The sequence below is a fragment of the Agelaius tricolor genome, unplaced genomic scaffold (assembly GCF_023055355.1).
Source record: "Agelaius tricolor isolate 1412-34295 unplaced genomic scaffold, bAgeTri1.0.p SCAF_11, whole genome shotgun sequence".
In the NCBI taxonomy this organism is placed as follows: Eukaryota; Metazoa; Chordata; class Aves; order Passeriformes; family Icteridae; genus Agelaius; species Agelaius tricolor.
In genome coordinates, this window is record NW_027269271.1 from 14,801,091 (window position 1) to 14,814,961 (window position 13,871).

A 13,871-nucleotide genomic window follows, 5' to 3' on the forward strand; every position below is an offset into this window, starting at 1 on the left:
GGTACTGATGTGCTCTTGCAGGGCTGTAGAGAGCAAGAAGGCTGCTGCTGTTTACTGGATGGGCTCTTCCTGTCTCTCTGTGGCTTGGATGTGTAGGCACACTGTGCACGTGGGCTCACACATTTCTTTCAGGCAGATGTGTGTTGATTTTTGATCATAGACTGTGATTTGTGTTCATGGTCTCCAGTTTCCTCAAAGCTTCTGACATGTCTTCTTTATAAATTTCTGCTTTGTCTGTAATTACTTCCTCCGAGAAAAGATAATTAAGGAAGTGATGACATTTCCAGGAGTACATCTATATCCCAAACTCCATGGTTAGGTTCCAGTCTAGCTTTGGGCTCATGCATGTATGTGTGAGATATTGGAGCACCATTTGTCAGGAGTGGTCATATTTATGTTGTTCTCTAGAGCATCTGTTTGAACCAAAAGCTGGAATTAATGAAGTTGTTCTTCTTCAGCCTCCCAGTGCAGGGGAAAATTTCCAACATAAATTGTGTGGAGCTTGTCATGCCTGACAGCCGTGCTCCTGAATCAGCTGAAAAAGTAAAACCATGCTGTGGCAAGATAGAAGAACAACAAATATTTTAATTGGTTGGGTGTTTTTATGTTGATCTTGCTTTTGATAACACTCAAATTTGTGTTTCTCAAGAAGAGTCTCTTATTTTTCCTGTGAAACATAAGCAGAGTACTTATACAGAGTACTTATTTAGTGGCAAACACTAAACTACTTTAGTGATACATTAGTGCAGCTCTGTAGTTTCTGCTGGGTGGCTAGCATCTATCTAACTTGTTGAAAATACAGGCAGTGGAAACTTGTGTTTACCTGAAATAGCCTGTGCAGATTAGTTTAGAAGGCCCCAAATGCATTTAAGGAAGACAGTCCTGGCAGATATTTATCATATGTCTTTTATCTCTCAGTTTAAGAAGCTTTTCCTTTAGGACAGGAGCTGCTTTTTAGTAGGTACTCATATATCCTCTGACATAGTTAACTGCCTCAACATCCATTTTTTCTCTTCAGGGCACTGGATACCCTGTTACACAGCTACTTAGTAATAGTTTAGGGCAGGGGTGGGAGAAGGGAAGGCAAATTAAAATTTGCAGCTCAGGCGATGCACTGAAGGAAAACTTAGATCTGCAATATATGTACAAATAAATGTGGACTAGAAAATTACCTGGAAATTTGTTTCATTTCTGCATGAGTCTTCTGCCTTAAAGTAAAACTTAGTGTGATGATAGCATTTTTTGAATAGGCCACTAGCAACAGTAGGGGAGATGTTGTACTTGTGGTGTATAGGGACAGATCCTCTGCCCTTAAACAGATCTAAAGCCAACAAGGAATTTTCCCACAAAATGTAGAAAAGGAAGACCGTCCCCTCAGGATTCATTATATGCCATGTGAATGGTATTGACATCTACTGATTTATGCAAAGCTGAGCGAAGCACTGTGTTTTGGGAAGCCTGCCTGATCTACAGAAGGGCAGATGGCAAAAATGGTTTCCCTTAATCTTTGGGAGCCTGAGCATCTCAATCAGGTCACAGACAGAATGGGCAAAGGGGTCCCAGCTTTGCACTGATGGGCATCAGTTTTCCATTTACCAAAGCATGGGGCTGGTCACTGTGGGCAGCCCTTGCTCTGGTGACCACAGTGGGGATTGTCGTGTGAAAGTTACATTTGGTTGGCAAAGATGAGCAGAATTGCATGTGCAGAGACTGCTTTCTTTGCTGCAGACAGAAGTTTTTGAAAAATCTTTTTTTTCAGGAAGAAAGAGAATTCTGGTTCTCCAAGCGTGTAATGCAGAATGCATTCAGTGAAAATTGAATTGAAATATGTATACACAGGGGAAGCTGGAAATTGTATAATTCAGGTAAACAAAGCTAACATAGGCAGTGTGTATGATATCTACGTAAAATTTATCAGTAAACTCTTTGGGTTATACTTTCAAGATGATTGTTACAGAACTGTCTCAGTATGACTTATGATAATACAGTTATTGCCCTTTGTGTTCTGTCCTTATACCCTCCTTAAACCTTCAAGTTTTTTTACTCTTATTATTCTTGCAATTTGAATGTCTTACCCATTGCTATTGCAAATAGGACTTCAATAACTGTCCTGCCTATTTGACAGGTTATTTGTGTCAGGAATAGCTTTTGTTACCTAGGTATTTGCATAAACTATTAGCATTTGGCTGCTCCAGCTTAGAATAACAACTTAGGAACATCAGAAATTAATTTGATATGTTTTTGTCAGAAAATAAATGATGTGATTAAGCTGTGGGCAGACAGCTTATGGGGCAACATTTTCATGAAGCTAGAAGAACTATTTTGTAATGTCTCCTTGTGTCAGAATTTTTTTATGCTGTGTGAGCTGTGGTGCTTTCTGAACAGGCACTGCATTTCCAGTAAAACTGTACCAGCATGGTTGCCTGCTCTTCCACTTTTGAGGAGCAAGTATCACTGGTGCAGGAAACCACCAGTTATGAACCAGACACAGGCAACTCTGCTGCCAGAACAGAGCAGTATGTTTAATGTCATACAGCATACTCATCTGGCACGTGATGTCTTTGATAATGTTATAGTACTAAATTTTATTTGTAATTTACTTTTTTTAGTCTGTTGTGTGGAGCAGCTGAATTACAAGCCACATGAGGAGATCTAAATGTGCTGCAATTCCATTCTATTACACAGACCCTCAGCTTGATCATTTAATACTGGGGCAAGAAACATACCAGAGCTTGCACTGGAGGCAGAACTACAGATAATTTTTGACTATGCTGCAAGCCCGTAGGCTTTTGTTCTAAAGTGCTCTCTCTCATCCAGCTGTTGGATACAAGTATGAAGTCAGTGTATGGGTAGGTCAGTTTTCTAGCTGGTTCTGAAGCCTTGGGTCTTCATTAAAACAATGTGCTGCTCTACAGGGAATTGGTGCCAAACCCCAGGGTGATGCTTCATCCCTACTCAAGGTGAAGGGACTTTGTTTAGTTCTTGTCTTGAACACGTTTTGGGGCTGTCCTTTAATGGCTGAGGTCAGTTGGTCTGCTCAGCCTAGGCAAGAGGAGACTGAGGGGAGACCTTGCCACATTCTACAACTTCCTCATGAGGGGAAGAGATGGTCAGGCACTGATCTCTTCTCTGTGGTGACCAGTGACAGGACCCAAGATAGTGGCCTGGAATTGTGTCAGGGGAGGCTTAGGTTGGATGTTGGGAGAAGGTTCTCCACTCAGAGAGTGGCTGGGCACTGGAACCCCCAGGAAGTGGTCACAGCCCTAAGTCTGACAGAGCTCCAGAAGTGTCTGGACAATGCTCTCAGGCACAGGGTGTGACTCCTGGGGATGCTGCTGTGCAGGGCCAGGAATTGGACTCAATAATCATTGAGGGGCCCTTCCAACTCAGCTTGTTCTGTGATTCTCTGATTTTTCCTCTGAATCATTATTAATGGGAACATCATGCATAATTCAGAACAGTTTGTTAGTGGATATTGGCATGTTCATGTGCTGTAGGACTTGACTTTTAAGCTCTTTGTGTCTAGCACAGCACACCCTGACCTTTAGCCCCTATTGTAGGACAAACGGGGGTGAAGGGAAAAGGAGTTTTCAATCACCTACTTAATGAAGAGAGTGCAGTGGGCCACAGGTCATAGCTGGGCAGTCCTTATCAACTTTTCTATTTTCTTATCTTCTTTTTTATGGAGCCTAGTTTTCCAGTCTGGGTGGTAGATTGTAACAGTCAAGAGATTGTGCAATATATTCTCTGTTTCATGAAGTAATGTATGGGACCTCATCAGTCTCTGGTTTAATGCCAGTAGCTTCAGTGGAATTATGCCAGAGGTGAATCTTTCCCATGATTTTTAAAACTGTGCTATAACTGCTGTTTAGTCAATCTGTTCTCTAGTACTGTGTGGGCGAGAAGGTCCAGGCAATGCCAATCTATTTGCAATTGTGTACTTAGGGGAAAATAAGCAAAGGGTTGATTTTAAAATAGAGTGTTACATAGGAAATAAACTTCAGTCCCCATGTACCTGGGTAGATGCTACCTGGGACTCAGATCCATTCCCTAAGGATTGAGTTGTGCCTCATCCTGGAAGTAAGAACAGGTCTTTGCAGCTCCCTCCCTGCTCTGTTCCACAGGGACAGGTCCCTGCCCCAGCAGCATCCATGAGTGCTGCTCTGGCAGAGAGAAGGTGGCATGGTGTGTCCCTGGCAAGGACTGGGAAGGTGGCACATGGTTGGGTTCAGTGGGAGAAAAAGGAACTCTCTGTGGGTATGAGTACTTGCTTTTAGTGCCATTGCAGTTTCCCTGCAGTTAGTGGTTTCTTTGATACTGTTTTGCAGATCTTCTGATTGCTGAGGTGAGTTTTCAAAAATTGGTGCTTGCCCTGTCTGAACAAAGAGTCTGTGTTGGAGAACCTTCCCAGAAGGGAAGCAGTAGGATCTTGTGTGCTTTTAGGAACCTGCTTATACAATCATTTGATTTAAGAATGCAAATATGTAACCCTGAGAGCAAAGTTACATTCAAGCAGTAACACCATGTGAACATATTTTGAGTTTCTTGGAAAAATCAGCAAACTCTCTCTCAGAAACTGTTGGCTCTCAGAAGCTGGGTATTGTGATCTACTATAGCTGGCTTGGTATCAAATCTGTAACACAATATTCAGTGAGCATAGCAAAAATATGAGGGAAAGGAAGAAACAGTATTTGGTTTTGAATCGCAATCCCTGTCTGAAGAGTATGCTTTTTCTTGAGTGTTATTTGGAGAAGAAAAGGATCCTTCCCAAAGTACTTGATAATCACTTCTGAAAAGTGGTGCAGTACCAGATCCTACCAGTTGAGTTGGATTAATGGATTAATCCTTAACTGAATTCTATTATGGCCAATGTACTAACATTATATTTTTTTCTAGTGAATTTCAGTAGAAATTCCAAATCTCCTATACTGATAGACACAAGTGAACTGTAAAAATAAGTTTCTTCGTATTAATTTCTTTGACTTGTAATATCAGAATAAACTATGTTCTATAAATATTGTATTAACAAAAGGAGTGAGAGCACTTAGGACAGAGATAGATGTAAATTTTCATATTTCAGCTCTAAATTTTGCCTGCTTTGAATGAGTTAATTTAATCTTTGCAGCAGAGTAATGAGTTAAGATGTCATAAATCTGTCTTTACTGCATCACTTATAAGTCAGAACATATACTTATGTGATCTGAGAGTTAAAATTCTTTTTTTCTTCGTTTTTAGAGAACAGCTGTCCAAGCCTAGACGGTGTAACTCAATACAACACCACATATTTTGTCCTGGCTTTTTAGCACAGATTTGTAATGGTTGTTTTGGAAAATGTGCTATGGATTTATCTGAAGGTCTTCATGCCGGAATAGTTAATTCAACCTTACAAATCCTTGGCACTTAGCTTTCATCTTTTTAGAGCAAAACACAGAGCCTGTGATTTGATGCCTTGAAGTCAGCAAAACAAAATGGTACTTTAACAGCAGCATTTACTTTGATCAGTTTTCAGCATTTGTGTCCCTGCCTTTCACGTGGTACAAATTGCTTTAGCAGAGTAGCGGGGCAGGAGCCCGTAGACTGTTTTTGTAGTTGGTTTCTGTGGTGATACTCAGCCTTCCATGAAACTGATCTCTGGGGACAGGAGCCTCTGCAGCCGCCTTAACCTTGCTGCTGCTGGAGCCCTGGAAGGAGCTGTGCAGAATGGGCAGGCAGCAGAGACCAGCAGGGTCTGGCTCAGCAGTGCCAGCGCACCTTTGGTGGGCACTGCGCCCATGGAGGGCAAATGCATTCCAGAAATAGGACACAACCACTGGGCTTCACAGCCCCCTTGGACCTGGGTGCTTTCAAGAGGAATGTGTAGGTTTTGTTCTGAGATTTTCAGAATAGCTTAAGTCTATCATTTTCAGCTATGACCAAATCCTTGTATTCCTCACAAGTTAGTCATGTATTATTTGGAGGAGTGTGTGCCAAAGGGGGCCAGACACCAGTCTGAAGAGGAGCTTCCTCTGACAAACAGCTGCTGAAGTTGAGCCTTGCTGAGAGGGCCATTGCTGACACACATGCCCAGAAGGTCTGGCCTAGCTATTGATTGCACAATGAAAATGTTGGCTGTGCAGCAGCTTTGTGATCAAATGAGCCCTTCACTGGGAGTGAGGAATGTGTTGGACCACATTGACTTATTTTCCTGCGCTGTTGTGGTGCTGTCTGCTTGGGTAAATACTGTCTCTTAATATGTTTTTAAAGTAATATGGGCAAAGCAATAGCAGCTGCTTTTTAAATGGACTAGGTGACCTAAAAATGCCCAAGTCCATTTAATGATTCTGGTTAAATTTTCTTTTCTTTGACCAAACTGGTCACAGAGCTGCCTGAGACGCAGAAGACTTTGAATCAAGTAGTACGTTGTTGAAAAGTACCAAATGTGTGTACTTTGTAAACTTCTTTGAAAATCTAGGAATGGGTGGAGGATGTCCCTTTTTGGATCTCTGATTTTTATTTTTTTTTAAAGCTTATGTGGGAGTTTTAGAAAAAAGTTAGGAACTTTACCACAGAGTTCACAGAGTTCAGAGTTTCACACCGTGTCTTCAAAACACTTTTTGTAGCACTGAACACACATAGGATTAGTTTCTGATGGAGTTTCTGGGCAAGACTTCCATAAATATTTAGTAATAGGGATTTTGCCAGTGAAAATACAAAAAGAAAGGGAAAATTTATAGTTATCTCTTGTGCTATTAATTAAAAACTTTTTTTCTGGTGGTTTAAAGCAATTCAACATCTTTCTGTCAGTTTGTGTTGTTTTCTAAAGGTACTGTCAACTATAGCCATGAGGAAGGATGTGTCTTGAATAGCTCTTGTGCTAAGATGAGACAGAAAGGTGTCCAGGGGAGGGGGGATCGCTTGGGATTCAGCTAATAGTATAACTAGAGCCACAGTGGGGACACTGCAGCAGAAATGGTGTTTTGTTGAGATTGCTGTAGAGAGAGTAGGGATGAAGATCTTCCTCTGCAGTGCTGTGGATGGAGGCAGCCATGCCAGAAATTAGCACAGGGACAAGTCAGTGGGAGCACAGCTGTGGCAGCAGAGAGCTCAGCAAGGCACAGCTAAAGAACTTGTGCTTGTGTTGATGTCATAACTTTTAACACCTTAGAGTCCTGTTTAGCCTTTCAGTCTCTGAAGCAGGAGTGGGAAGAGGCATTTAAATGCCTCTGATGCATATTCAAAGTCCAGGCTTTCACTTGGAGCCTGCAGTTCAAACCACTCTCCCTCACATAAACACCTCTCTGGTGAGCTGTTCTGACCATGCCTGCTGTACTTGGTTTGAAGTTTCCCTGTGATACCCACTGACTGTAGTTATGCAGTGTAAAACACTCAGTGCTTGGCAGCAGGGTTTTGGTGTAAAGATCTTGAGTGCTGGTAACTCCCCAGCAGTTTGTTTGAAAAACTTGCTTGAAAAAGATGCATTATATACATGTTTAATTTTACAAGCTGAGGGAATAGCAACTACAAAGTCTGATAGCAGACCCAGTTGCAAAGAGTCTCTGATTTTCTCACTAAGGCAGTATGATTGCTCTGTGTGCTCTCATGTGACTACAACAACAGGAAGAAATCTTCATGAATTCTAAAACATCTGTCTTGTCTGATAGATGTTGGTTTTGAACAAATTTGTCTGAGATCAGTTGAAACAGAGGTACTTCTCCATGTCCTTATTACCCAAAGGACTTGGCCTAGCTGTTCCTGAGATGACGTTTTAAGAGTGTGTTACATGTATTGTATCATTCCTGCTTTTAATAAAATATGGAGGTTTTAAATAGCAAAAATTTTTTGAAGTTTCTATTAAGAGCCATATCTTTTACACTGACTTGCCATTCTGACAAAAACAGCCAGGATGCAAGCCTAAGCTGAGTGCTCCGTTGGCCAGTGCAAGAGCATTGTTACTAGTTTTTATTCTTGGTTATTTAAGCACACAACTATATTATAAGTAATTTCATCAATATCTAGCATCAAAGGAAATCAGTTACTATTTGGCATGGAAATATGTTAGATGCACTTTATGCCATTTGAAGCTGAAAAAATCAGCATGAAATTTGAACTCATATTTCTGAGATCAGAACTTCAAAAGATATAACTGGACTACTTTACTAAACTGAAATTATGGTCTTTTTATTGTTTTGTAAGAAAACATAAGCCAAGAACAAGGTAATTGCATTTAATAGTTTTAACAGCTTATTATTAATTAGCAGTGATTACAGCTGAAAAGCCACAAGAATTAATGAAAGCTGTTTAATTGTCATGAATTTAATAGTGGTTCTAAACACTTTGCTTTTTACTTTCACCTCTCCATTTCTAGACAGAGCAACAAAGCAGGAGTCTTGTAAAATGAATAACTTCTCTCTTATTTTCAGGTAACAGAACTACTTTGGCTCTATAGCTGACAGAGCAAAGCAGTTTCTGTAGCTAAGAATGTGACTGTTTGGCATTTCAGGTCTCTGTCCTCCCATTAGAATTGAGAGCACTACCACCCTGCACTTTGCTAAAATGAGAAAGAATAAAATACTTCAGAGGCAGAAAAAAAATGGAGAGAAATGTGGTTCTTGGTAGTCTGTTGTACTTGGTGTTTTCTTTATGAGATGTGTTCTCTGCTGGAGAGGCCGGGTGGTGCTGCAGAGAGCAGGAGATGGCACTTGCTGGACACTGCCCAGCTGCTGGCCACGAGAGGAGCTCCTTCTTTAAGGCAGCTTGGCTTTAGTACAAATATGGATCTACTCAGTTTTCCAACAACTTCAATCAAGCTTAACAAAGCTTGATTTGTTAAGTGTGTCCTGGGTGCTCCCAGAGGTGTGTGTGTGGGGTGTGATGTCTGTCACTGTGGGGACTGGAGACACCTTTGGTCAGTGACATTTCAGAATCTGGTGCGTTCTGCATGTAAGCAACTGCTACCAGTTAGTGTGAGAGCACAGCCAGCTGTTTGCTAGCTTTCTTGCAAGTTCCTAAGTAGTGATAAAAGGTCTTTCTGCTGTCCTCTGAGTGCATTGGACCTGAGACCAGGGCCTGGCTGTGACTTTAGAGTGATGGTGAACTTTTCAAGGTGAAATAAATAAAAAAAAAAGAAAAAAAATCAAAAAACCAACGAACCAAAGGGAAAAAAAAAACCCAAACAATGCGAAAAACCCAAACCAACCAAACTAAAACCACCCTACTGTCTACTTTGGAAAATATTTTCAACAGTAATAGGTGCCTAGTTTTCAATTTGGTCTCTAGCTTTCATCTAGTTAGTTTAGTGGAGATTCACCCATTTACTTTACTGGTAAACTAATGGCTGTTTGCCACTGTATAAGAATCGTGCAATGAACTATACATAGTGGCTCTTCTCTGTCTCAAATACCCTTTTAATTTCTCTAGCAAGATACAGAATTCATTTTGAATTATCTTTGTGCTCATTTCTGTTTGCCACCACTCAAACTGGTGGTTGTGTTCATGTTTGCTTCCTCTATGCTTTTTTTAGGAAGAGCTGTGATTGTCAGGGAGCCTGCCTGTCACCAGTGTGGTGGGACATGAGCTTCCCTGCTCAGTCTGTGGTTAGATCATCTCTCCAATGCACACTAGAGGTTTCTTCCTGTAATGTGGGATGAAGTATCAAGCTAAATCCTGACTGCTTAAACAGCTTATTAGGTGCCACAAAAACCACTGTAATATCAATTGCAAGTCTATATATGCTAAAAAAGGCCAGGCTGTTCTGTCGTATGTTTGGTTATGGTTTTGTCCAACACTAAACCCTTTCTAGAAGGGCAGTACTGGGGTATGAGGAGCTGGGCAGGAAGGACTTCCAGCAACTACAAACTGGTTGTTTCAAAGCCACTTCTTACAGCTTGTCTCACTTCCATGATGTTCACTTTGCTCAGATCATTTACTCTGTGTATCTTTTTAGCCTCTGAGCACAGGCATTTTCTTTCCCTAGTGTATGTTAAAATTTCTTTTGGAATTCTTTCCATAAAGTAATGTAGTGTTCGCTTGTGTTTCTGGATTTGTTCCTCCTGGTTTTTGTTTGTTTAGTTTTATTTGTTTTGCAGGCTAGATTTATGTCCTTAACAGAATCAGCAGATGAGATTTTATACTCTAAGCCAGCCTTGTAGACTACCATCTAGAAACCAGAAATCAGAGCTTGCTTTGCAGTTCTTTTTATCTCCTTGTTCTCCAACTCTCAGCTTAGCTTGACCTTTTGCATAAGATATTTTTCATCAGCATTTGCCAAGGTTTTCTTTTTAGCAGTGCTCTGCAAGCATAGAGCACAAATGTTAACTATTTCATATTTTATTTTCTCTATGCTCTGTTGACTGACTTTTGTGGAAGTAGATTAGTCTGTAATCTTGAGTCAAGAGGTCTGAATGCTAAAAGTCATAATATATATATAAATTACCTTTGATTCATTGTTTCAAATTCCAGGAAGTATTCACATGTTTCTGTGTTTTTCTGTAGGTCACGTTACATTTGAATCCAATTTCATCAGTGCATATTCATCAGAAGCCTCTGGTGTTTCTTCTCAACTCTCCTTTGCCTTTGGTCTGGAAGCTAAAAACAGAAAGATTGGCACCTGGAATCCGAAGAGTTTTCTTTGTAAGTGTACACAGTCCTCTGGCCTGCTCTCTGTCATAGTGGCTTGTCACATAAGGCATGGAGTTAATGGTATTCATTTGGAAAATTTTCAAACTTGGATTAAAAAAAAAAGTTAAGAGAGGGTCAAGTTTCATTGTAGGGCTCTGGGGAACAGTTAGATGGTAGGGCAAAGCAGTTTGGAAAAAGTAGCCAATTACTTGTAATGTGAATTTAAGGAAAGGAAAGCAAAACTGCTTTTCAGAATCTGCACATCATATAACTATTAATACTAACAGCCATTAGAGTTCAAAAAGCTGTGAGGTTATAGCAGATTGCCAGTCCTGATTGGAAGTCTAACAGTACCATAAAGCAAAAAGCCTCAGAGCTATTGGAAATATTAAGAGTGGATGCTAATTGTGTGGTCTGTGACCAAAACAAAAATTTGTATCTATTGAGCTTAATATGTCCAGCTATGGTTTATGTCTCTGATGAAGTTTTGGTCTATTGAAATGACCAAGCTAAGCCCAGAATGAAGTAATTTTTATTTCTCAGAAAGACTGGAGCACTGCTTATAATGCAAGATCCAAATATTACCTAGTATTTGTAAATCATGTCCTTACAGTTTGCCAGGACATTCAAGTTTGCTATTTGTAGTGAAACAGACAAGTTGTTTGGATTAAATTTTTAATGCATGACATCATGTCTAATCATGAGTTGTCTTTATGAAAGTTGCAGCTTTCACTATATTCAACTCTAATTGCAGAACTAAACTTGATTATTTTTAGCGGTGTCCTTATAGGGCTTAATTTTGCTCCTCCAGCACAGCTGACAGTGGTAGGCAAGAATGTTTCTGCAGCACCCAGGGGGAACTCAGCTGTGTCACTGTGCATCAGCAGGACAGGAAGATGCACAGTGGTGCAGCATTAGAACACTGACAAGGGACACTGTTCAATTGACCTGGTGTGGTGGTGACATGGTGAAGGGCAGCAAGAGTTCTGTCACTTGCTGGACACTACAAGATTTCTGGAATTGTTTTTCTTTTTCCCGTCATCAAGCTATAAGAGTAGGAGTAGCCTTGATATTTTGAACTTCAAAGGACTCAGTCCTGTTTCCAGTGTATTACTGATTGGTGCAAAGAATATGGGTTTGTTTTTATTCTAAGGTATTCACAATCTTAGGTTTTTCATTGGTGTTTTCAAGACTCATGACTGTTATCTTCCTGTTATGTGTCCTTAATGCAACCAGCACAGTTCTGGTCTGCTCAGACAATGACTGAGGAACAACATGTGCAACAACAGTGTGACAAGTCCTCATTCCTCTCATGGACAAGAGAATAAAGCCTTGGACTTACTTCTAGTTTAGTTTTGATCTTCTCTTACAACACATCATCACTCCTATTTCCTATCAGCTAGATTTTGTTCAGCTCATTTGTGTTCTTCCTCTGCACCCAGGATTTTCCCCTTTCCCCTTATCTTGCTCTGGGAGTGGAGAGATGGCTTGCTGAGACTGCATTTCTGCTCAGCTGATTATGCTGAGCTTGCTTGGTTTGTCTCAGTGGGGTTTCAGCAGCCTGCATTAAGGCATAGGAGCAATAGGAACGTGCCTAAGGCTCTGACTGCCAAAACTGTACTGTTAGATAAGTGTTGGCTGTAGAAAACTGTTTCAGGTGCTTCTGGTTACAAGCTCAGGCCTGAAGAGGTGAGCAGCAGCAGTCATGGATCTTGCCAAGCAAGAAGTTGCCTGACCTCAAGAACTGCCATGGTGAACTTGGCCACTGATGCTGCAGGGAGGAGTGTACTGTTTCTCAGGTGGGGCAGGAATACCTGGTGGGCACTACAGATTTGCTGCAGTGTTGGGAGGACTCAAATCAAATACCTCCTCTCACAACTCCATGTCTTAATCTCTGCTGGTCACAGTAAGGGCTGAATGCTGTGGTGCCTGGTTCCATCCTGCCAGCCTGTGATGCTGGGATAACGCTGCTGCCCATGGGACCTTGCCTTTTTGTTGCAAGGGACTGAAGTGGCTCTCAGTGTTTACCCATCCCTATTCCATCTGAACAGCTAGCTCTCCATAAAAATTTTGGATCTCCTTAAGTGCTGTAAGAATTTGTGTAATTTTCCTTCCACCATTTTAAGGTTTCTATTTTTCTTTCCTACAAAGAGCTCAAAGAACAAGATTGCATAATGCCAGGGTACTGATCCACCTTTACCTCTCCCAGTTTAGTGTCTGTCATCCATCTCACTCCTGAAGTTCACTTTTTTCTTTCCCTAAGGTGATGTTTTTGCTGTAAACATAAGCTAACTTCAGCCTCTTACCATGCATTCATCTGCCTTCCCACTTTTCATGGCCCAGTTTCTCAGGGCATCTCGGGGTGATAAGCCATGAGGTTATGGGCTGAACAACTTTAAATGTGGTCACCATCTGTTGCTTTTCCACAGTTCCACTCGGCTCTCAAGGACAAATACATTGTTTTCCCAAAAGCTTTCTGAAAAAACAGCACAGAAAACATGAAAAATGTGGAGGAAGTCCTAGCAGCACCTGTAGGCAAGTGCAGTTTGCCAAACAGAGATCAAGGGGCTCTAGTTCTGCAGAGAGCTGTTTGCCTGTGTTGAGCTGTGCTCATTTGCAACCCCTGAGTTTCTGTCCTAGGAAAGGTTGTCCTTTTCCAGAATCAGGGGTTCTTGTTTTAGGTAAGCTGTGGGGCAGAGGGACATCCTGCTTCTGCCCTAGTTGCTAAGAGGTTCCCTGCCTCTGTGCCAGAGCCTTCAGTGAGTTCCAGACAACTGACCCTAGGACTGTAAATAGCAGCTCCAAGGGCTGCAGATTGCAGAGCATGCTTCCTTAGCCCTTGTTTAAAAATACTTAGCTCTGTGGCTCTGACTTGTTCTGTCTCCTTAAATGTATAGCCAGAACAGAAGATTGAGTATGTTGAATCATGAAAGATTTAGAATTTGAAGAAACTTTTCTAGTGCCCATGAATTCCATGGTAGCATACCACAGGAGTGTCATAACTATTGTGTCTGTCTCTATGGAAGCCTCAGGCAAGATACTAGTTGACTTTCCAGCTTTTCCTTCAGACTTTCCAAACAATACATTCATTCACCATTTTTTAATCTACTGTATGTAAAGTATGAATTGCAATGACTTTCATTGATTGAATCCTGGTTAGAATGGTAGATAGTGTAAAGAAATTTAAATGACAACTTCTGGGACTTGCTGCTGATAAAGACCACACTGCTAGAGCCAGATCAAAGTTTGTAGTGAAATGATCATGGAACCATTAG

At 41.1% G+C, this 13,871-nt stretch overlaps 1 protein-coding gene across 1 annotated transcript in view; it reads left to right on the forward strand.

The window, feature by feature from the left end:
• The window catches only part of TGFBR3 (transforming growth factor beta receptor 3), a 108,739-nt gene that overhangs the window by 50,363 nt on the left and 44,505 nt on the right, over positions 1 to 13,871 (forward strand). The window contains exon 4 of the mRNA XM_071436307.1: positions 10,471 to 10,608. Within this exon, the coding sequence (XP_071292408.1) occupies positions 10,471 to 10,608 (138 nt within the window). The remainder of the gene's footprint in view (positions 1 to 10,470; positions 10,609 to 13,871) is intronic.